The following is a 24,078-nucleotide window of genomic DNA, read 5'->3' on the forward strand; positions in this document are numbered from 1 at the left end:
AAACATCTCTGTCAGTTAAGCAATTTTGTCCCAGCAACATTTGTAACATCTCGGTGTTGCATGTTTTAAACAGGCCCTAACCCATGTGAGCATGCTGGGAAGTGCATAAACACCAAGGGTTCGTTCCAGTGTAAGTGCCAGCGGGGTTACATGGGGCCGCGTTGTGAGTTGGATATCAACGAGTGTATTTCCAACCCGTGCATGAATGAGGCCACCTGCCTGGACAAAATAGGAGGCTTTCGCTGCATTTGTATGGCAGGTGAGACAAATTTAATACCGACATCTAATTGCAACCCACAGCTTTGACTCTCATTTATGCTCGGGTTTAATATAATTAGATTTGTCATTGCCTCTAAAATCATGCTGTACAGAATGTGGTCTGTGTGCATCGTCGGTACGGCTCTATAAAGTCTCTTTACATTTGATGCTATTTTTTGTTCCTATGGTCCTACAAGAAACTATTCGGAATATTGGAACTTCTGCAAAATGGGACCACATGGCTCAAAACATTTGTCTGAAAATATAAGACATATGTAATACATATATATATATATATATATACAAATGCAGGGCATCCTGTGTCTCGTTTATGGTGTGGAGTAGTTAATTGTTATTAACTTACAAGAACTAGGTAAAATCTTTTCTCATTATTACCACATAATCGTAATTAATATTAATATTAGATTAGTGCAACAAGACCAAAGAATCTGAATGTCTCAATGAAACTTTTCTTAATGAATGGAACTGAGCAATGATGAGACCTAGTGGTCCTTATGTAGCCATTGTTTATAATTAATATCTAAAAGTGGTGGTAAAAAGTGCTTCTCACTGTCTCTTTCTAACCCTCCCATGCTAATTGGCCAGGTTACACAGGGGAATTCTGTGAGATCGATACCAACGAGTGCGCCAACAGCCCCTGCCTGAACAGCGGCACATGCATCGACAAGATCAATGCCTTTCACTGCCAATGCCCCACAGGTGAGGCTGCTGCACTGCTGCGAAGGAGGGAGAGTTGGAGGCCAGGGGGCACAGAGGTCGATTTCCCTCCCTGTACCCTGCTTACTCTCTGTTTTAATCAAACACACACCCACATACACACAAACACCTTCTGAATGGACTCTAATCCCAGCCCTGAGGCAGGCTTACACTGGCCCGGGTAGCCCAGAACAAATACAGCAGCTGAAAAGCAGCCAGGAAAGAAAATCCATAAGGAAAGGACTTGAGGAAGAATAAACTTTCAAACCAACTTTCTCTGTGCACCTGTGAAGCTTTTAAGACGTAGAATTGGCAGCGTGCAGAGCTACGAGTTTGCATAAAATCTACAGGAGGAACAAATTTTAATTAGTCAAGTAGACAAAATGCAAAAACAAAACAAAGAATTTTTTGCATTTTTCAAGTGGGCTCCTTGGTTTAGAAGCAATTGTTTGCTATTTGGCTATTGTGAGTGGAGACCCAAAGAGGCAGAATTCTTCCTTTTCAGAGAAAAATGGAAGGAGGGAAACTTGAAAGAAGAAGCTAGAAAGAGATATGCCTCAACGGGGAGGCCCCCGAATTACTCAAGTGTGAACACAAGATCGTAACACTAAAGGAAGCCCTGTGTGTGACAGGGAGAGAGGGTTATGTCAGGAAGTGGCAGGACTGCGGTATTGAAACTTATTTCAGGAGCGCAGTTGAAGAGGGGGGCCCACATGGACCGTTACGATAAAGAAGGAAAGGAGGGGAAAAGAAGGGGAAGGGGTCTATCTACCCTGCTTGAGATGTAAATTTGTCCCTCTTGTGTGCGGCGCCTGAGGCGAGGGTCCCCTCTTATTATTTCTGTACATGGAATAGCCATGGAAACCCTGCTGAGAGCCATTGAAATTTCTGATTCCAGCACTCAGGATAAATCCCTCTTTGGCTGCTCAAGACCATGTGTGTGCGTGTGTGTGAGCGCGCGTGAGCGTGCGTCTGTGTTAGATTTTTTTTGTTTGTGATCATATGCATGCATCTTGGAAAGAAAGTCCTTTAGAGAACCTGTTTTTACATCTCAGTCAGGGGTAGCCTAACCGTGTAGAAGCTTTAACAGACAAATTGTTTTCACGCCTGAGGTCCTTGTGTTCCGTCCTCTCATATTGGGCATTATTGAATGATTTTTATTAGTGCCGCAGAGGTCAAAGGGCTGATTGAAGTCTATTCCTAGCATGACCCCCCATGGATCAGCATGTCACATGAACATTTTTTTATTCTGAAAAGAACACACTGCATGCACACAGTCAGCGGTTTCACCCCTGCAATGGCTGAAGATCAAACCACCTGTGCATTCACATGTTGAGATGGGGGGGCAAAACTGCCCCTTCAAGTACGACATTGTACTGGTACGTGACTGAGGGGAAACAGGAATAAAATATATGAGGATGGCAGCAAGAGAAAGGAGAAGACCTGGTGCTTGATTCTGAATGACATTGAGCTTGAAGAGTGTAGGTCGGAGGTCAAGCGGGTTCTTTTTGAGGTAGGGAGAGAGTTGGGGAGGGGGTGTGGAAAAAGGAGTAAAAGCAAGATGGAAGAATGTGCTTTGTGATGGAAGGGTTTTTGGGGGACAAAAGAGGCAACGGGCTCAGTTTGGTGTTGCACTGAGCAGACAGGCCCCTCTTTGTCTCTCATCTCTTGGTCAGGAGGCCTTGCAACTTTCATTCTTTTTTCATTTCTTTCTCTCCCTCCCGGCTGCCCTACATGAGTTAGTTTCCCCAGTCTAATCCCTCCCCTTAATAGCAGCACTCGACATATTCACGAGGGAAAACAGTATAGTTTGTGATGTTGCACAATTTATGAAAAGCTATTATAATACGGATCTCAAATTGTTGGGTAACAGCTTAGAAGACAGAGAGACACAACTTTTCTATTCTGCACATAGAAACATCTGCTTGTTGTTTTTTCCAGGCTTTACAGGGAACCTTTGCCAGATAGACATTGATGAATGTGCCAGCACACCCTGCAAAAATGGCGCCAAATGCACAGATGGGCCTAACAAGTATACCTGCGAGTGCACTGAAGGTACAAATATCACGTCAAAAGCAAAGGGTTGTTAAACATGTTCAACCGACAGTTAGAAAAGCACAAAGGAAGCCAAAGCAACAAAACATGCCATTTTAAAAGAAACCTCCATTCGTTAGGTTACTCTGGCAGACACTGTGAGACAGATATCAACGAATGCTACTCAGACCCGTGCCACTATGGAACCTGCATCGATGGGCTGGCATCGTTTAGCTGCCAGTGTAAACCTGGATACACGGGCCGACTGTGTGAGACCAACATCAACGAGTGTCTTAGCCAGCCCTGCAGAAATGGCGGAACCTGTCAGGACCGAGAGAATGCCTATATTTGTAGCTGCCCTAAAGGCACCACAGGTAACAAAAAAGTCAGATGCGACTTCATGACGTCTTGGTTGTGGACATTTTACTGAGAGAAATCTTTTCTCTCTCAGGAATCAACTGCGAAATCAACATTGATGACTGCAAAAGCAATCCCTGCGACTATGGAACCTGCATTGACAAAATCAATGGGTACGAGTGTGCCTGTGAACCTGGCTACACAGGTAAGCAACTGGGATTTTATGTATAGTCCTAGTCAATGTAATGTAATGAGTGTTTAACTAGTCTTTTTCTGGAGATGATTTCCCCTTTGAAAGTCCATTTAAACTCCTGTGGACGCGACTTCTGTCTCAGGTGACCAATAGACAAAACAAGTGTTTAAGGTGGGGACTGTCGGATTTTGAGTGTAGATGGAAGCTTGGGGGTGACAGATGGCGAGCGAGCATGTTCCTCTGAGGCCTGACCGGTGTCACTTTCCAGCTCCACCCTGTCCCCCAACCTGCCAGTGTTAGAACACGCAAGCTGTCCTCCTGTGCACAAAGAAGACACACTCGCGCATGTGCACATCGCCTGGGATTTGAGTGGGTGAAAAGATTCCCTGAAAGATTCCTGAAAGTTGAGCTTTTAAAAGCTTGGACGGTGGCCTCTGCTTTAAAGCAAAAGGAGCCGCTTTCACATTATTGTTGGCACCAGGCTGAATGGCGTCAATCCCTCAATTGGTCAACAAAGGGGAGTCTTTAAAAACCTCATTTTTCGAAATGGATAAATGAAATTCCACTCAAATAACTGTCGTAACAGCTTTCTCTGTTGCAGTGTGTTGTAAAAAAGTGAAAAATATTTATAGTATTAAAAATAAACTCCTTTTAACCACCTATATAGTTTGTAATGATATATTTTTTCAATTTCAATTCAATTTCCCCACGGGGATGAATAAAGTACATCTTAATCTTAATCTTAATCTTAATTTTTTTGCTATAATCCTGTTATATTTGGACATTTTTATATACTGCTCATAGACTGGAGCAGTCCCACAACACCCACCATCCAGCTGATTTTCTCTCCCACCATGTAGACAACTGCTTTCACAAAGAAAAATGGCATCCCAGGTGAAAGCAGCTCTCTGCCTGGTAGCACAGAAAGTGGCTGAATTGCAGGCCTCATAGGACTGGGTTGATGATGACTGGAGACATGGAGAATTAAACAAAATCCCAAACTATTTAGGAATTTATTGCATCTGGAATACTAACATGTTACATTGTATTAAAAGCATATTCTTTTATTCTAGAGGGAAGAATTATTAGAAAAGACACTAAGATTTTCTTTCTATTCCTCTTAGGGATGATGTGTAACATCAACATCGATGAATGTGCCACCAACCCGTGTCACAATGGCGGCACTTGTATTGACGGCATCAACAGCTTCACCTGCGTGTGTCCCGAAGGTTACCATGACGCCACGTGCTTCTCCCAGGTGAATGAGTGCCTCAGCAATCCCTGCATCCACGGTCATTGTGAGGACAAGATTAATGGGTGAGGCAAACTACGGCTGGCTCCTCAAGTTCAAATATTTTGCATCCAGCTCCTTTTATTTCTATTGCTCCATCAAAACTATTTGACGTCTTTACGATTTGGCGTGTGACACACATATGCCTACTGTATGAGGACTCAAAAGTGTTATATCTTCTCCCTGCCAGCTACAAATGCCTCTGTGACTCTGGCTGGAGCGGCAAAAACTGCGATATCAATAATAATGAGTGTGAGTCCAACCCATGTATGAATGGAGGTACCTGCAAAGACATGACCAGCGGATATGTTTGCACTTGTCGGATGGGATTCACTGGTCAGTACCTGTGCTGCACGCGCCAGTATTTTCTGTATTAAAGTCTGGGACTGAAGTGTGTTTAATGTGTGTCCTGCAGGCCCAAACTGCCAGACTAATATCAATGAATGTGCCTCCAATCCGTGCCTGAACCATGGGACCTGCATTGATGATGTTGCCGGGTACAAGTGCAACTGCATCCTTCCTTACACAGGTATTAAAATATTGGGGAAATTGTTGGGAATATTTCACTCCCCCATGTGTTTGGATGCCACCATGATATTTGACTACAAGGAAAGATGTCTGGATGATTAAATAACTGTCCATTGAGGTTCATTGGCAAGATTTCCTCTGGAATCGAAGACACTCCACCTTTACCCCTGTGTGATACACAAATATGTCTGATGATGGAGCTGGAAAATATTTTCATGCCATCTTGTGTATTATTTGACAAAAACAAATACGGTGGAATGCCTTGGGGCAAGATGTCCTCTGTGTTGGGTCGTTTTTGGAAAATTCACTGAACTTTGAGTAGTAGAAGGTTGTTGCTTGAGCCAGGGTGGGAACAGGGTGCTTGACACATTTCCTGTTTGCATGCTTCCTGTCTCACAGAAAGGCAAAAGCTTAACAATGGCCGGAAACTGGAGCCAGCTTCCTGTAAGAGTCATGTGCTGTGGAAACAGATAGGGAACTATTTCTACAGGCCTCAGACACTGACAGAACCTGGCTAAAATCTTCTGATAGCATTGATTGAAAGATGATTCTGTGTCTATTTGGGTTGGGTTATCTCCAAGTTCACGACCCCTACTTGATATCACATGGTGAAAGTCAGTTTTCAGTGTTAATTTAATTTTGATGAATAAGGTGTTGGTCTCATTTTAGGAGTGAACTGTGAAACGCTGATGGCGCCTTGCAGCAGTGAACCCTGCAAACGTGGAGGAGTGTGTCAGGAGTCAGAAGACTATCAGAACTTTTCCTGTGTCTGTCCTGAAGGATGGCAGGGTAAATCAAAGCATTTACATATTAATCAGAAGGCAGTCAAACCATTTTTACTTTTTTTGTTGGACGCTGTTCACCTAATTGAAAACCACCTGTATAGTTAATAGCTTAGTTTTAGCATGAAAGTCTTATTTCTATGTTTGTCAGGAGATTTTTTAGCCCGTCTTTCTGGCGTGCATTTATGTGTGTGGTTAAATATGTACACATTTGTAAAAACAATAGGCTATGCATTTGTTCTATTTTTTCTTAACCATTTAAAGACATCTTTATTTCCATCCCTCGAAGGTCAAACATGTGAAGTGGACATAAAGGAATGTGTTAATAGTCCCTGTCTCAATGGAGCAACCTGCAAGGACACTTTGGGAAGCTATCGCTGTAACTGCAAACCTGGTTTTACTGGACGTAACTGCGAAACTAACATCAATGACTGCAACCCCAGTAAAGCTTTCTCCTTATATTTCCTTTTTAAATTAGCATAGGCTAAACAGACTGAACGTGTGCTTTTAAAAGAAGAGCTGAGTGTCATGCTTCCTACCTCCACCACAGACCCTTGCGGCAACGGAGGCGCCTGTGTGGACGAAGCGAACAGCTTCCTGTGTATCTGCCTGCCAGGATTTCGAGGCACAAAGTGTGAGGAAGACATCAATGAGTGTGAGAGCAACCCCTGCAAGAATGGAGCCAACTGCACAGACTGTGTCAACAGTTACACCTGTACCTGCCCCGCTGGCTTCAGTGGAATCCACTGTGAAAACAACACACCCGACTGTACCGAGAGGTAGGGAGCTCACTGACAAAATGCTCTCCGAGTCTCACAAATTATGATTCTTTTTATAAAGATCACTGGTTTTCCTTCAGCAAATTAATAAAGACCATGTAGTTTGTCTACCACTGCCCCCTCTGGTGGAGCATTCATGTACATCAGCGTACCTCGACATTATTGTTCTCCCATGAACAGTAGTTTATAGACCTTGCAAGATAAATAAGCTAATAATTTTGTATTTGTAAAAAAAAAACCCAAGTGATTATAAAAGGTGATCTGCATCGAAGTGACAACCAAACAGAAAGAAAAAAGAATGTAATAATAAGACATTTCTGACATTTTTTAGGGGATCATTTTATTGAAATGGTTTCTGCTTCAAGTTTCATGTTGGTGAATTGAATTTATTTTTCATTTTCCCTGAAGCTCCTGCTTTAACGGTGGCACCTGTGTGGATGGTATCAATACCTTTACGTGTTTATGCCCATCGGGGTTTACTGGTAACTACTGCCAGCACGATATCAATGAGTGTGACTCCAAACCTTGCCTAAATGGGGGCACCTGCCAGGATAGCTACGGTACCTACAAGTGTACCTGCTTACATGGATACACTGGCCTCAACTGTCAGGTAGGGGGCTGTAAAATGCTTAATGCGCCCTCAAGCTGATGCAGTTCAAAATCTCTTCAGTTTTTGAAGCCGCGCTTGTTTAATTTTGTTACGTCTGAATTAAAACTATTCTGCATTTTGCAGAATTTGGTCCGGTGGTGCGACTCATCGCCCTGTAAGAATGGGGGAACTTGCTGGCAAACAGGAACCACTTACAGCTGTGGGTGTGAGACCGGCTGGATGGGACTTTACTGTGACGTCCCAAGTGTTTCCTGTGAGGTGGCTGCCAAACAGAGAGGCAAGACGTGACCACCAGTTTATTAGTTAACGTGTCCTATAAGTCAGAAAATGACACTAGATCAACCCTGGTAAAACAAAATTTATAACTGAAGTTTCTTCTTGCCCGTGTAGGAGTGGATGTTGCCCAACTCTGTCGAAATTCAGGTCAGTGTCTGGATGCAGGAAATGTTCATCACTGCCTCTGCCAGGTTGGATATACTGGAAGTTACTGCGAAGAGCAGGTGGATGAATGTACTCCAAATCCCTGTCAGAATGGCGCTACCTGCACTGACTTTCTAGGCGGATACAGCTGCAAGGTAAACAGCTTAAAAGAACAACACACATTACATCCATATTTGTCTTCTAATGTAAATTAACGCTATGAGTTCTTGTGTTGTGGAAGTCAAAATCCATATGAAACACATTTCTCTTTTTAAATTGTGTGTTCATTTTGATTATAATGCATTAGTTATTTGTTAGTTGGCGGTGCTTGGTTTCTTCATGGTTATGTAAACTCAGCTAAAATAGATAATGTACTGGCCTTGGCAGTATAGAAGCCAGAAAAGAGCCAGGTAAACAAAATCCACCTCAGTTTCATGTCAAACATTGATTAACTCAAGCTTTTTTCTTCTCTCTACTTCTCCTTTTCTTTTTGGCTCCTTCTCTTCCCTCTCTCTTCTCCTTTATCTCTCTCAGTGCATGCCAGGATATGTGGGGACCAACTGCTCTGACGAGATCAATGAATGTTTCTCCCAGCCATGCCAGAACGGGGGCACCTGCATTGACCTGATCAATACCTACAAATGCTCCTGTCCCCGGGGAACCCAAGGTCAGCAGACCCCACGCACACTCCTCCACACCACTCCGCCTCTCCATCCTCTTCTCCTTGTCTCCACGCTTCATTAATTAGGGCTTAACAGCAGCCGGGGCATGTCTGAAAACTCCTTCTCTCATCCCGTCTCCATCTCTTCCTCTGCCTGTTAAATACTAATTTTTTCTCTCAGAAATGAAGGGGAGTGTGCTCATTTGTAAGATGTAGCCATAATTATATTAATTTAATTGTTATAAATAAAAAGCCCTCTCATTTAGAGGATCAGCTCAATCTGAAGTGTTGGTATATTACCATGAATGACATCCCATTACTAAAAGAATATATTTGAGACGTTTAGTGTCCCTCTTCACCTGCCGTATCTCATTCAGGTGTGCACTGTGAAATCAACATCGATGACTGTAACCCGTTCTTTGACCCGATCACCAAAGAACCAAAGTGTTTCAACAAAGGCAAGTGTGTGGATCAGGTCGGAGGGTATCAGTGCATCTGCCCCTCGGGGTATGTCGGGGAGCGTTGTGAGGGAGACGTAAATGAATGCCTCTCCAACCCCTGTGACCCCCGAGGCACACACAGCTGCATCCAACTTACCAACAACTACCGCTGCGAGTGTCGCACCGGATACACAGGTGAGATAAATGGTGGCTGAATTTATTCCATTTTTGTTTTCTTCAGTCACAGAAAGAATTCATGGGCCTATAATTACTTAATATTGACCTGCAGAGTCCAAATATGGCCAATCACTCAAAGATAGGACAGGCAGAAAATGTGCACTTGATAGATTTAAGAAGTGATTAATTTTCTCACGTTTGACTTTTTTAAATTAAATTTCTTAAATTATTTATATATTGTATTGGTTGTGTTATTCATCATATCTACTGCTATGGCTCCAAATAGTTTAGGGGTTCCAACAAATTGAATATTTGGAGTATGTATTATTTTGAAATCCTGATTTCATGTGCTTTGGACAAAGAGTCATTTTGGACTGATTTCTCCACAGGTCAGCACTGTGACACTGTGTTTGACGGATGTACGGGAACACGCTGTCGGAACGGAGGGACCTGTGCTGTTGCCAGCAACACCCCACACGGCTTCATCTGCAAATGTCCTCCAGTGAGCATCTTTACAACATGCAGATTGAAGCTTTCTGCATAAAGGATCATTGTAACGCAAACTGACACTGAACTATTTGTACTTTTTCTCGTAGGGGTTTAGTGGAGCCACGTGTGATTATGACGCTAAAGCATGCGGCAGCCTCAACTGCCGTAACGGAGGCACCTGCATCTCTGGCAGCAAGAGTCCGAAGTGTCTGTGTATGCCAGCCTTTACTGGGCCTGAGTGTCAGTATCCCACTGACACTCCCTGTAATTCCAACCCCTGTTACAACGGTGGCACGTGCCAATACATATCCGAGGCGCCGTTCTACCACTGCGCCTGTCCGACGAACTTTAACGGCCTCCGATGCCACATCCTGGATTACAGCTTCCCCGGAGGGTTCGGCCACGACATCACACCGCAGTCAGAGGTGGAGGTCAAGTGCGAGAACCCGCAGTGCGAAACTTTAAAACACAACAGGGTCTGTGATGCCCACTGTAACAACCATGAGTGCGGCTGGGACAAGGGCGACTGCTCCCTCAACTTCAACGACCCGTGGAAGAACTGCTTGGCCTCGCTGCAGTGCTGGCGATACTTTAATAATGGCAAATGCGATTCGCAGTGCAACAACGCCGGATGCCTATATGATGGTTTTGACTGTCAGAATCTGGAGGGACAGTGCAAGTGAGTGTATAAGTTGACCAAATTCACTTTTATTTAAATTCTGTTCTGCTTCTGTTCTTTTAAACCATTTTAAACCATTCATGGGTGTGAGTCATTACACACACTCAAAGACATATCCATGCAGCACTCATTTCCTTAAATTGTGTTCTTTTTTGTCAGTCCTCTGTATGACCAGTATTGCAAGGACCACTACGCTGACGGCCACTGTGACCAAGGCTGCAACAATGCTGAGTGTGAGTGGGATGGTTTAGATTGTGCCAATAATGTTCCCAAGAAGCTCGCTGTTGGCCAGTTAATCCTGGTAGTCCACGTCGCTCCCGAACATCTCCTGAACAACTCTTTTGGCTTCCTGCGTGAGCTCAGCCGTGTCCTGCGGACCAATATGATAATAAGGAAAGATGGCAAAGGCGAGCTGATGGTGTACCCGTACTACGGGGAAGAACACGAGCTGAAGAAGTACAACGTGAAGCGTTCAGTGGACAACTGGTCAGAAGTCCCTGGACAGGTGCTGAATAGGGTAAAGAAAAGCTTGTATGATGTGGCTGGTCGGAGCAAAAGAAGGAGGAGGGAGCTGGATCATTTGCAGGTCAAAGGGTAAGGAGGAATATCTGCCTTATTGGCTACAGTTTTAAGGATTCACTGGGCACAATATGTTTCACAATTGTCTGTGTTTGTTTTCCTCTCCACAGCTCTGTGGTTCACTTGGAGATGGACAACCGTCAGTGCTTCCAGCAGTCCACTGAGTGCTTCCAGAGCACCAACGATGCCGCCGCGTTCCTCGGAGCACTGGCATCCAGTTTCAAACTGGATGTTCCCTACACTATTGAAGCTGTTTATAGTGAGTGTAAACTTCAATCATGTCTTTTCCTCCTGCATATATTTTGTAGAATATTCCAGTCAGTCATTTGCTGAATCCCTGTATAATATTAAAATCCATCAGAAGACTAGTTGAAGGAGCTTTTGATGGGTAAATATTCATGAATTGCCTGCCAATCATGCAACAATTATGTGGTTTATTTGAGATTAACATTCTTTGTGCTTTTGTCTGTGTTCATGCCACAATTATAAGGTCAGGTGGGGAATTAAATATTAAATTAGATTTCACAGTAGATTTGGCGGGACGGACAAAAACACGTGCATGACCTTTGATGGATTTTATCCACACATTTGTGCATACTTATACACAAGTAAGGTCGACAAATGCAGTGCAGCAGAAGGCACCCATGGGCGGGTCCTAACCTCGGCACTCTTTAATTTTATATTTGTTATGCAGCGGTGAACAAATGCATTTGTGAATCTCATGGCCTGAACAATCAATCCTTCCCTCGATGTGCAAATCCACTGGCTTCAGGCTCCAAAATGGTTAATTGCCGCTACTGAAGTCATCCAGCCCCTACTTACAGAATGTAACACTCAGTCTCTGGTTTGTCTGTCTGTCTTCTAACATGTACACATAGACACCCAGAGAAACTACACGAGTTCACACAGGCACACGCACACTCCGGCACGTCATCCCACAGTGTGAGGGGCTGCTGCAACCTTCACCTCACTGAATGTAATACCAGGACTTAATGCATCTCCAAGGGTTTGGGTTGGGGGAGTTTATCATTTCAAAATCGTTAGCGGAAAAAAAGAGAAGGGGAAAAATTGATCGGGAGTGTGCTAGAAGTTGGGAGTCTTTGTTATCTTGAAAATCCTAATAAATCCTTCGTCTTTACAGCTTAAAGCGCGTGCAGTAATTTGAAGTTCATTAATCCCCCTCCTTTTTTTCTCTTAAAGAAGAAATGGTAAAGTTGTCTCTTGATACCCTGGGTTGAAAAGGGAGAGAGGAGGTGGTGGTGTTCTTTTTTCCCACTTTTTTCTTTTTTTCCCCCCACTTATCACGCCCCATCCCTTTTTTTTCACTTTTTTGATGAAAAGTGGTTAGCACATCTGATTATTACTGAGTAGATAGTAGAAGCTAGCTTTACGAACGGAGGAGATCGCCAGTCAGTTGTGGTCTGCGTTGGAGCGGTGAACTGAAGGCGAGGACAAGCGGGTCTAGCTTTGCTCAAACGCGCAGGCAGATCCCGCTGTCCCGCCAGGACAGGATCGCGAGCTTTTACCGGTCTCTGCCTTGACCACCATGTCCCTTTTCCGGCCAGGTGATGTGGACCTTCAGCCGCAACAAGAGCTTTATCCAATCTACTTGGTCCTAGCTGGCATAGGGATGCTGGCCTTTCTTGGAGTGGGAATGGTGGCTGCCCGAAAGCGTCGTCACGAGCATGGGCGTCTCTGGCTTCCCGAAGGCTTCAAGACCACTGAGACAAGCAAGAAGAAGCGACGGGAGCCTGTCGGAGAGGATTCCGTTGGATTAAAGTAGGTTTTAGGTCTTCGCTGGTTGGCTGATTCTTTGTGGGCCAGGTGAAGGACTGGTTCAAAGTCACTGGGGGTGACTGGTGAGGAAAATTTAGGAGGGGGGTGCCAGTTGTAGTGTCTATTATAATTAATTGTAATGGGGGCGCGGGTGTGCGAGTCGTTAGGGCGGAGAAGTGGGGTGAGGGTCTAATTAATGCTTTGGTTTTTTGGCACTGATGCACCATTAAAGGTTAGAAGCTTTGCTGAAATGGACACAATCATCTATCAGGATTTCTAACTGGTTTCCTGTGTCTTCATAGGCAATTGAAAAACACTTCCGACATTTCACTCATGGATGTTACCCACAATGACTGGGAAGACGACAAGCATTCCGATGCCAAACGCTTCAGGGTAAGAATTTTACGAGTGACTTTATCAACGGTTTCACTGAAAGATTGTTTTAAATGTGCTCTTATGAAAGTTAAAACTCAGCTTTTCAGCGCTTTTATATTTTCCTGCTTTTATCTGCTTCTGATTTTTAAGTTCCCCTTTTGGACATTGCACTTTATGTTACTGTGGGCTTTAGTCGTCTTTGCTCTCTCCCAGCAAATCGATGAACAGGCAATCCTGGAGGCTGACGACCAAACGGACCATCGCCAGTGGACTCAGCAGCACCTGGATGCTGCTGACCTGCGCGTCCCCTCCATCGCACCGACTCCACCTCAGGGCGAGATTGAGAGCGACTGCATGGACGTGAATGTCCGGGGACCAGGTCTGTTACATACTTTCTAATCTTGGACTTAAAGAACTCTCATAAGGTGTCACAATTCATGATATGTGAAATTTTTTTAATGTTTTTTTTTTTTAAGTGTAATTAAAACATCTCTCTCAATGTATAAAATATTTTAAGAAGGTCCATTAATTATGGATTGTTTTGTAACTGGTGCTTTCACCACTTGTATATGCAGTATATACATTATATACAAAACTTGGTGGGTAAATATAATACATACATTAGAACCAAATTCACTCTGATCTATTTGAAAGTGGATTTCTTCTAGTCACATTGTGCGCGTGTCTATGTGTCTATGGATACGTATCTGTGCATGTAGGAGTTGCTAAAGCTCCATGTCCTCAGGGTAAGGATCATCTTCAAAGCAGTCAGCTGGAAGCCAAGTGCCTGCAGGGAAAACACTGATTCCTGATCAGATTAATCATTTGAACAGTAATGGGTGCCCGTCTTTTTGTTCTAGTCCACATTTTATAAAAATAACAAATACAGCATCGAATCCATTAACCCAATTTTGTTTTAAGCGCCACATTTCCTGCAGAAGATTTTTTTGGGAAAGAGAACCAAATCAAATAGCGGGGTTAAAACCTTGAGAGTTCGCTTTTTTTTTACTCGCGATGGATCAATGCACCTGAATCGACCAAATCTGAGAGATCTGGAGCTCGATTTCTTTTTGAAGAGGGAAAAACTGTTCAAGACAACTGACTGAGCTGCTTCTCACTGTTAGATATTAATGCCTCGTTTTTGCAGCAACCTAGCTTTACCATAACCAGGCTTCTATCCCCCAGCTTCACTTTCTCTCTGAAGCTCCACTTCTTCCGGGGCCTTGATCAGAATCCGTTATTGAAAGGGGAGAGCTGTAATGATTCAAACCAGCAAAAGGAGTCAAATCCACTTTCGATTTGTTTGTTGCTTTGTTTTGATCTGCCTGCTGCTTTGAAGCGCATGCTCCCATGTTTGGGTTGCAAGTACTGGACCTGTGCTGACCAAGCAGCTTGTTCAACTTCCTCTATCTCTCTTTCCAGATGGGTTCACGCCATTGATGATTGCATCCTGCAGCGGGGGAGGTTTAGAAACAGGCAACAGTGAGGAAGAAGAGGATGCTTCAGCCAATGTGATAAATGACTTTATCTACCAGGGCGCTAACCTTCACAACCAGACGGACCGCACAGGTGAAACAGCTCTGCATCTCGCTGCTCGCTACGCGCGTTCCGATGCCGCCAAGCGCCTTCTGGAAGCCAGTGCTGATGCCAACATTCAGGACAACATGGGAAGGACGCCTCTCCATGCTGCGGTGGCAGCTGATGCCCAGGGGGTGTTCCAGGTAGGTGTTAGTCTTGTGGAACTGTGATATATTGTTAATACTGAAAGTTGTTTTCTTTTAAAATACCAAACATTAGCTGCCTATAGCTTCTCAATTATAAGTAGTTGATGCTTTTTATTTTTATCCATCTCTTAGATGAGATTAGGTCAGATATGGAGAAGACAGATAACATTAATCAATCATTTATAACAATGCCAAATGTTGAATTGACCCAATATATTACTGTAGTGTGTACATACAGTATGTCAGTGATCTAGTGGCGTTATAGTAAAAAAAACCTTTTGTTATATCTGTAGATTCTGATAAGGAATCGTGCCACGGACTTGGATGCCCGCATGCATGACGGTACGACTCCCCTGATTTTAGCGGCCAGGCTGGCAGTGGAAGGCATGGTTGAAGAGCTCATTAACTGTCATGCCGATGTCAATGCAGCTGATGATTTTGGTATGGAGCCGTTTTTTAAAGGTGTATTTATAAATATCGCTACAGCTGGAGGTTTTCGAACGAGCTATTTTTGGTTCTCCAGGTAAATCTGCTCTGCACTGGGCTGCGGCAGTAAACAACGTGGAGGCTGCAGTTGTGCTTCTCAAGAACGGGGCAAACAAGGACATGCAAAACAACAAGGTAAAAACCTTTCTTTTTTCTGTCTCTCCTCTAAGTGGTGTGGAAAGAGATTGCAGAACATCTTTCATTGTTCAGCTGTAAAGTACGTAATGTGTTCTTTTCCCTTTGGCTGCATCAGGAGGAAACCCCTCTATTCTTGGCTGCTCGGGAAGGAAGCTACGAGACTGCCAAGGTCTTGTTGGACCACTTTGCAAACAGAGAGATAACTGACCACATGGAGCGACTGCCTAGAGACATCGCACAGGAGAGAATGCATCACGACATTGTACGGCTAATGGATGAGTACAACTTGGTACAGAGCCCTCACATGCACGCAGGATCGCTCGGCACCACGTTGTCACCCCCTCTTTGCTCCCCCAACGGCTACCTAGGTGGCATAAAGCAACACCCACCTCAAGGTCAAGGCCAGGGGAAAAAATCACGGAAGCCCAGCATCAAAGGCATTGCCTGCAAAGATGGCAAAGATATGAAGGTGAAGAAAAAGAATTCACAGGATGGGAAGTCTGGGAACCTCCTGGACAGCTCAGCTGTTCTGTCACCGGTGGATTCACTGGAGTCTCCACACGGCTATGTCTCTGATGTTGCCTCCCCACCCATGATGACCTCACCCTTCCAGCAGTCACCATCTGTTTCCTTGAACCATCTGCAGGGTATGTCTGACCCACACCTCACTGTAAACCACATGGTGATGCCAAACAAGCAGGAACTCGCTCGAATGCAGTTCGACCCTCTGCCGCCGCGCCTCACCCACATGCCCGTGTCTAACTCCAGTGGCCAAGGTGCCATGAACGGCCACTGTGATTGGTTATCCAGGATGCACCCTAACATGAGCCAGCCCAGCCAGTTCAACCCCCTGAGAGGAGCTCTGAGTGGTCAGGGAGGTTTGCACCAGGCAGGGCAGCACGCCTTGATGACCTCCCTCCGTAATGGCCACCCCACCACCAGCCTGTCTCAGATAATGAACTATCAGGGGCTTCAGAGCTCCAGACTGGGTCCGCAGTCCCACATCAGTCCGCAGCAGATGCAACAGATGCAGAATCTACAACAGCTTCAGCAGCAACAGAATGTTCAACTGCAGCACCAGAACTCAAATACGACCAACGGCCAGAGCTTCATCGGAGGGGAGCTTAGTTCCCCAGAGATCCAGCAGGGAACGGCCAACCCCAGCATTCCCATCCACACCATCCTCCCACAGGAGACGCAGATTATGACTTCTACCCTCAGTCAGTCAATGGCCAGCACACAGTTCCTCACCCCACCCTCCCAGCACAGCTATTCCGGTCCCATAGACAACACTCCAAACCATCAGGTCCAAGTGGCTGATCATCCTTTTCTAACACCTTCCCCCGGTTCTCCAGATCAGTGGTCAAGCTCTTCTCCTCATTCCAACATGTCCGACTGGTCAGAGGGCATTTCGAGTCCACCGACAAGCATGCAGTCTCAGATGGGACCTATACCAGAACAGTTCAAATAAAATTCTCCAGATGAGCTGCTGTGTAAATAGGCACTGTGGGGGGAAACTAGAGTAAGGGCAAAGCTGTAAACATAGATGAATAGGACTTTTTATACACTTTTATACTAACAGAAACTCCCATTTTCCATTCATTCATTTTATTTATTAATGCCTTATTTATATGCATTGCCTCGCTGGATCCCTTTTTGTTTTGGTGAAGTTCTTTAGACATTCTATATTCTTTTAGCATTTATTTACTGCAACCTCAGTACGTCTCAGCATCCACACTGGGTATTTATTTCTTCAGGACATTTAGCATTTTATATGATTTCTCAATCTTTGTTCATATTTTTTGTATAATCTTGTTAATAATCAAAGTTATGATCAAGGGGCATTCTGTAGCATTTTCTTTTAAGTTTCAGTGTAATTTCAACCTATTCTAAGTGTAATAATTAGCCTTTCCATCGGTTGAAAGGCAGGTTGTGAATGTCAACAGGATTTGTCTTGTATTTCACGCACATGTCCTGTTTTCTACTATCATGGAATTCTTAGTTGCAGTCTAGACTTGATGTTATCTTGAGTCAATGAAACAACATAATGTTGTGCCTCTAGATTTATTTGCCTTCTTAGTTAGAAAGATGGTGAAAAATGTGATAAATTGTACAGTACACAGCCATCTTGGAGATTGGCAGTTAACGCGGGCTTAAGAAAAGTTCTGTGGTGTTGGATACTTGGCCTGTTGGCCGCAATGTTTGTTGAGAGGGAAAAAGGAAACTTCCATTTGCCCTCTCCATCCTTTTTAGTTTGAGCCTATGGCTGTGTTCTTCTGCTTTGTAAATATGTTACGTATTTCCCTTGGAAGCAAGATTTTGTTTAAGAAATCTGATGTCTTAAGCATGCAGTTTTGATAGGTCTCTTACCAATTTACAGCCTCTAAAATGTCCGAACAGAAAATATATTTTTCATTGTACACTGCATTGTGCATAAACAGATTTGAATTATATTCACATAGACAGAATATATTCTTAGGAAAAAAAGTTCTCTCAAAAAGAAAAAACTAACATTGAGGTTTTATAAAATCATATTTATTTACTGTTCTATAATGCACAAAAATCAGCTACATTTTGCAGAATTCTAAAATGTTTTCTTAAATTTTGAAAAATGATCAGTTGTGACAACTTAAATACTTTGTGAGACCCTCATATTGGCTGTAGTTAAATCCTCATATCAGCAATATGGTTCTTTTTTATTATGAAGTTATAATTTGCAAGAAATGTCTCCTGTTTTCATTTTCAATCTGTATAAATGTTTCTTGTGATAATAAAGGACATTTTTGTGTCGTGATAGCTTGAAAACTGTCTTCTGTTAGGGTCAGGTGGCTGTTTTCTTCCATGAACTGGGTTTAATAAGAGCAGATGCTGTACAGTGTAAGTTTGTCTCACTGTAGAGCTAATTATTACGATTTTTAACATCACAGTAACAGAGTAACACCGCCCTCTGGTGTTTACTAGGTGACACTGCCATCTAAATAGATTTTGTTTGTGTTTTTTATTCATTATGCTATTATAATGTATTCCAGATCAAACTCCGATGATTCAATAATATAGCTGTGTAATAATATATGCTTTTTGGAAAATATTGTTACAAATAAACATAGTTGATTGGTTAATTGTAGTTACGTTATTTGTATATGTATCCATTTGTGTTGGAGAACAGTTAAACAAAAACGAAACAGTAAGTTCCTATTGGAAGAGAATATGTTAGTAAAAAATTATAGGACGTATATTGCCATCTCAGTACGTTGAGTTTTTAAAAGTATAACAAGCGTTATCCAGTCTGGCTGAGTACAACTTGATGATCGCCCTGTGGCTTTAAAAACTACAACTCCCGCGATGCCTTCGCACCGACACCCGTGAAGTTCAAAGTTCAAACCTTACAGTAAAAATAGGGTTCTTGCTGGTTGGACGCCTGTGTTCGTCTCGAACAACAAACAGCACGGTTGTCACAGAGATACCCTTTTGTAACCAGACCGAAAAGCGGCAGGGGAAACCGAAAATGGTTCTCAGCTAATCGACGGTTGCTCTGGCCCGATTGTCGGATTTACAGAAAGACGGCTATCGTTAGCCTGCTAGCCTGCCTTGAAGCACATAGCAACTGCTGCTTTCAGACGTCACTGGACTGGTACTCTTTACCCTGAAGGCTGCAGTCATGTTCGTCCAGGAGGAGAAGATCTTTGCCGGCAAAGTGTTGAAAATCCACATTTGCACCATGGACGGAACAGAGTGGTTGGAGGAGGTGACGGAAGACACCACTATTGAGAAACTGAAGGAGAAGTGCTTGAAACAAGTAGGCTGTGGATGGAGTCTCCCTTGTTGCCTTTTTTTTTTATCCTGTCACTTCTGTCTGGGATGTTTACAGGCTGGTGTGTCTTCTCTACACCGCCAGTGTCAGTGTCGCTGGCTTTTATTTATAGCTGCTGGGAAGTCCTTGCTATTTATAATTTAGTAGACTGGCTGCCTCTGTCAGGCTATGTACCAGCCCAAGTGAGTCTTTTCTGTTCGCTGCAGCTAGTCCTGAAGGAATCCTACTTTACTGGCAGACTATGTTGCTCTTCATTCCAGCAGCATATCAAAATCACTACTATACTTCTTGGTTTTATTTCCAAACACAATGCGTCCGTTTTTCTGGTAGATATTGATGGAAAGAATACACTTATATATGAATTTCATCATATAAACGTGTTTTCCAGACATTTTCTTCACCTTATTGAATGTATCAATGTGGTGAGCATTGAATATTATCGGGATATAAATTCTGATGTGTGTTGGTTTTTTGCTTGTCCTTTAGTGTTTGCATGGACAGCTAGAAGACCCGAAAACACTTACCCACCATAAACTCATACATGCTGCTACAGAACGCGTCCTTTCTGATACCAAATCTGTAGCTGATGAAAATCTCAAGGAAAAAGGCAAGTATCACCCTGTCTTGGTCCTTTGGAATGATTCTGATCTGTCGCCATTTAAATCACCTTTTTTTGTGTATTACAGACGTTTTGCTGCTCATAAAGAAAAGACCACCGCCGACCCTTCCAAAGATGGGAGACGTTAGTTCAGAGGAAAAAGTGCGCTTCATCAATTGATTTGAAATATAGAACTAGGCTTTGAGTCATCATGGTTTTATCTTACTATTTTAGCTTGAAATAATTTCTTACATTTTAGCCAGATCTTAATCATTTGTTGTTTATGTTTATTTTCATAGAAGAAACAAGATAATAAGGCTCCCGACAAGGATGCAATTTTAAAAGCCACTGCCAGCCTCACCACACGCCACACGGACCGCACTGTTACCCAGCATAACATCAGAGATGTAAGACTCTAACTAAAGTTACGTAAATCTAAATTTATTGAAAAAAATATAATTTTCTGTAGCCTTTGTTAAAAGCAAATGCACTTGTGTTTTTGTCCTAGTTTCAGACAGAACTACGCAAAATCCTGGTTTCTCTCATTGAAGTTGCACAGAAACTTCTTGCCTTGAACCCTGATGCTGTCGAACTCTTCAAAAAGGCCAATGGTATGGCATCGAACTCTTTAAATCTAGTCTGTATTAATTATTTGACTGTCTGAAAGGTTCATTTATCAGCTAAATCAAATATTTATGAAAATGGTTTATGTGCACGTGTAGTTGTTGATAAGATCATGAGAAGATTCAGTAAACATCAAGTAATCCAAGTAAACATCGATGCTCTAAGCTGGTCTTTGTGCTACTTGTAGCAATGTTGGATGAAGATGAAGAGGATCGGGTAGATGAAACAGCCCTCCAGCAGCTTACTGAAATGGGTTTTCCTGAGAGCAGAGCGATCAAAGCTCTCAGACTGAACCAGTATGTTTAATGATTAACTATATTCTGAAATTGTCCAATATCAGAAGAGCCCCAGATACGTTTGTTGTATACAAATACCTCTAATATGCATGGCTTTCACTCTTGGTTGCTTTTCTGGTCTTCATTTTCCTTCCTTTCTTCAGTATGTCCGTGACCCAGGCAATGGAGTGGCTTATTGAACACGTGGACGATCCCTCTGTAGACGCACCAATTCCTGGCCACGACTCTTCTGGGGCAGCAGGAGCAGCTGCTGCTGCCACAGCGGGCCCCTCCACATCAGCCTCAGCTTCTGGCCCCAAGGTTTTACGCAGCCTGTCCAGTCAGTCGAGCACAGAGGAGAGCAGCCGACAAGATGAGCTCACAGAGATCTTCAAGAGGATCCGTAGAAAACGGGAGTTCAGGCCAGACTCAAGAGTGTGTGGCGTCACCCAGTTGGAAGTTACCATTGCCTGCTTTTCCATACAGTTCTAATGTTGACCTGTGTTTGTCTTTGCAGGCTGTCATTGCATTGATGGAGATGGGGTTTGATGAAAAGGAGGTGGTTGATGCTCTAAGGGTGAATAATAACCAGCAAGATGCTGCGGTAGGTGTCCTTGCTGTAAAAAAAAACAACACAAAAACACATTACAGTTACTATTTTAACTGGTTACAATATGGTTAATCACTGTTTGTAAAGATTTTTATGGACTAGAATTAACTGCAGCAGTTTGGAATGTAGAAGCCAGCTGATCCAGTGACCTAAATCCTGTTTAAATTTAAAATGCAACGGGGTGTTGTTTTCTTTGCAGTGTGAGTGGCTGCTGGGAGACAGAAAACCTTCTCCAGAAGACATGGACAAAGGCATCGACACTGACAGCCCACTGTTCCAGGCCATTCTGGAGAATCCCGTGGTCCAGTTGGGTCTGACCAATCCAAAGACTCTGCTAGGTACAAGCAGATTTGTTCAGAAACGCCAGCTTGAGACGTCACCAAGCATTACAGATGTTGAATTTGCTTCTCACGTGTGTGTGTGTGTGTGGTTGTGTGTGTAGCATTTGAAGACATGTTGGAGAATCCTCTAAACAGCACCCAGTGGATGAACGACCCAGAGACTGGTCCTGTCATGCTTCAAATATCCAGAATCTTCCAGACCCTCAATCGCACATAGACCCTCTGGTGACAACCCCCCCACCCCAAACTTGTGTGACTGTGGCAGCTTGTACACATGTAGGATGATATTGGGGGCTCGAGTGTGTAAATGTGTGTGTGCGCGCGTGTGTGTGTGTGTGACAAAAGTATTGTTTTGTCCTTGTAAAGACAAAAATGGAGTCAAAGTATGTATTGAAATGAAAGATGTTCTACAAATAGCTATTATTAACAGTACAGTAAATACGCTTATACAAAAAATGTAAACGTGACAGTAATAATACAAGAGGAAATGTTTTTACATTTTAATGAGATAAATTTATATTAATGAAGGTCTGGGTTTATTTTCTATATAAGTTGTGTGCAAAAAATAACATCAAAACAGCAATTTTATTGTTTACACTTTAAACTGTTTTTGTATTTTTTGCTATATTTAATTATCAGTTCATCTGTGGTTTTTATGGAGGACTTGTCGTACCCCCCCTCCCTTTTTTTGTCATTATCCACTGTTGTCCATCACCTTTTCCTGAAGTAAACACTTGGGAGGCTGATGACGAAGCAGTGTGTGAGGTTTGTCCCAGATATATTTATTTACCTTTTTAGACAGATGCTGCAACTAAGTAAGTAATTGTTGTGCTTTTACAAAACCATTATGTATCAGGCCTCTGTTTTTTTTGGGTTTTTTTTTTTATGTGCTCTTGAATGTCTGATGAACATGTTGCAGTTTAGATCTTGTTCACCTCTATAAATATCACTGGCTGCAGTGCTGCGGAGGTTAAACGGAGGTTGTGTTTTGCCTCAGAAGGTTGGACAGCCTGATGACACTGAGCCTCATAAGATAAAGGGGGGGGGGGGGAGTTTGTCTCATAACCTTTGAATGTGAAGAGAAATTCATCTTCATGACACAATAGATCGTGTCTGAGACAAAAACAAAGAATGTTTTTGGGGTGTTTTTGTTAGAGCGATGGACATTTATGCTGTTAAACCAAACCAAAATGTTACTGTATAATCTGCCTTCTGTCATTTATCATACCCAGCTAAAAAAATACTTTGTGCAATACCAAGTTTGTCCTGTAAAGGAATATAATGTGAGTGTTAAGAGCAGTGTGAACTTTAATAGTTCTACAATATTAGCCTCTGTATTGATTACTTAAAACTCTCCAGCTACCAGAAGAGTGTAACCTCTCCTGGTTGTACTGAGAATTGAGGTCGATTTGGAGAGGGATTTGTTTTGCCAAGCTTTGGATTTGCTTTATTTAATCATTTTAAAACGTGACGTTGATGTGACTTTCTGCTCAGGGAGGCTGAGATGTTATTTTTTCTTTTCAATGTGTCCTCACAACAGACCTCTGCTACCCATCACCCCTATTTTCACATTTGAAAATGGCTTTAACACATTTCTGGTGATGCCGTAATTGAACGTTTTTAACTGTTTCCAGAGAAGCGCGTCTGTTCTACTGTGAATCTATATCACATCATAGTAGACAACCTAGAAAAGCTTCTTTTTTAAAAAAAAAAAAATCTTTTAGATCACTTTGAAGCTCAACTTTAAATGTGAAAATGACATGATTCAAATGGGTTTTTTTTAACAAACCATTCTAAAAACATTAGTCATTGTGGTTTAAAATACACCGTTTCAGCTGCAGGTACAGTCTGCCCTGTGCAGAAAAAGTGTTCCAAAATATCATAAAGCTAATGACAGGAGGGGGAAATGTCCACAGAACACTGGGATACGTTCACTCTGCGAAAAAACAAAAATAACAAAAAAGACCTTGTTTGGAATTTTAGGGATCAGTAGGAGTCACATCTCCCCTCAGTTTTCAATAAGGACTGTCCCAGATTAACAACCTATGCAATATACCCTCAGTTTGTTCATCCCATAGCCTCATAAGGACTGGAAATGAAATCACTATTGCATTAAAGTTATTTTTTGTGGCAACAGTCACTGATTTCATTTTTTCTTCAAGGTCAATAATGGCAAACTAAAGACAAGTGCTTCTTTTAAATGTACTAGTCACACATTTGTCTTAGTGCCTTCATGCTAAAAACTCTGTATAGGTTGTTTTCCCTACAGGGAATTGTAATAAAAAGCAATTGATGCCTGCTTTTACGAAACCACCTGATCAAACTG

The 24,078-nt window shown here is 42.8% G+C and overlaps 2 protein-coding genes across 2 annotated transcripts in view; both read left to right on the forward strand.

Moving 5' to 3' along the window:
• Positions 1–18,296, forward strand: part of notch1b (notch receptor 1b) — a 31,553-nt gene extending 13,257 nt beyond the window's left edge. Inside the window, exons 8-34 of the mRNA XM_003975109.3 lie at positions 74–259; positions 865–978; positions 2,917–3,030; positions 3,150–3,383; positions 3,461–3,571; positions 4,684–4,876; positions 5,041–5,186; positions 5,266–5,379; positions 6,048–6,167; positions 6,450–6,602; positions 6,711–6,939; positions 7,348–7,549; positions 7,673–7,826; positions 7,940–8,124; positions 8,504–8,636; positions 9,008–9,265; positions 9,637–9,749; positions 9,844–10,415; positions 10,575–11,009; positions 11,105–11,253; positions 12,560–12,773; positions 13,073–13,163; positions 13,359–13,524; positions 14,568–14,866; positions 15,163–15,310; positions 15,393–15,490; positions 15,609–18,296. Coding sequence (XP_003975158.2) covers positions 74–259; positions 865–978; positions 2,917–3,030; positions 3,150–3,383; positions 3,461–3,571; positions 4,684–4,876; positions 5,041–5,186; positions 5,266–5,379; positions 6,048–6,167; positions 6,450–6,602; positions 6,711–6,939; positions 7,348–7,549; positions 7,673–7,826; positions 7,940–8,124; positions 8,504–8,636; positions 9,008–9,265; positions 9,637–9,749; positions 9,844–10,415; positions 10,575–11,009; positions 11,105–11,253; positions 12,560–12,773; positions 13,073–13,163; positions 13,359–13,524; positions 14,568–14,866; positions 15,163–15,310; positions 15,393–15,490; positions 15,609–16,964 — 6,287 coding nt within the window. The 3' untranslated portion in view covers positions 16,965–18,296. The remainder of the gene's footprint in view (positions 1–73; positions 260–864; positions 979–2,916; positions 3,031–3,149; positions 3,384–3,460; positions 3,572–4,683; positions 4,877–5,040; positions 5,187–5,265; positions 5,380–6,047; positions 6,168–6,449; positions 6,603–6,710; positions 6,940–7,347; positions 7,550–7,672; positions 7,827–7,939; positions 8,125–8,503; positions 8,637–9,007; positions 9,266–9,636; positions 9,750–9,843; positions 10,416–10,574; positions 11,010–11,104; positions 11,254–12,559; positions 12,774–13,072; positions 13,164–13,358; positions 13,525–14,567; positions 14,867–15,162; positions 15,311–15,392; positions 15,491–15,608) is intronic.
• Positions 18,297–18,839: 543 nt separating this feature from the next.
• ubac1 (UBA domain containing 1) lies at positions 18,840–24,057 on the forward strand. Its single transcript, XM_003975108.3, has 10 exons — positions 18,840–19,289; positions 19,791–19,911; positions 19,991–20,064; positions 20,202–20,309; positions 20,411–20,513; positions 20,714–20,822; positions 20,966–21,236; positions 21,319–21,405; positions 21,611–21,749; positions 21,854–24,057. The coding sequence occupies exons 1-10, from the start codon at positions 19,152–19,154 to the stop codon at positions 21,967–21,969; spliced, it is 1,266 nt and encodes a 421-aa protein (XP_003975157.1). The 5' UTR covers positions 18,840–19,151; the 3' UTR covers positions 21,970–24,057.
• The last annotated feature ends 21 nt before the right edge of the window (positions 24,058–24,078 follow it).

This window comes from Takifugu rubripes, chromosome 21 (genome assembly GCF_901000725.2).
Source record: "Takifugu rubripes chromosome 21, fTakRub1.2, whole genome shotgun sequence".
In the NCBI taxonomy this organism is placed as follows: Eukaryota; Metazoa; Chordata; class Actinopteri; order Tetraodontiformes; family Tetraodontidae; genus Takifugu; species Takifugu rubripes.

Excerpts from the sequence above, each read along its gene's own strand:
- ubac1 (XM_003975108.3), top strand. The coding sequence starts at position 19,152 with ATGTTCGTCCAGGAGGAGAAGATCTTTGCCGGCAAAGTGTTGAAAATC. Across the intron at positions 21,237-21,318 it reads AGTTCAGGCCAGACTCAAGA|GCTGTCATTGCATTGATGGA; the intron begins GTGTGTGGCGTC and ends TTGTCTTTGCAG. Across the intron at positions 21,750-21,853 it reads CAATCCAAAGACTCTGCTAG|CATTTGAAGACATGTTGGAG; the intron begins GTACAAGCAGAT and ends TTGTGTGTGTAG.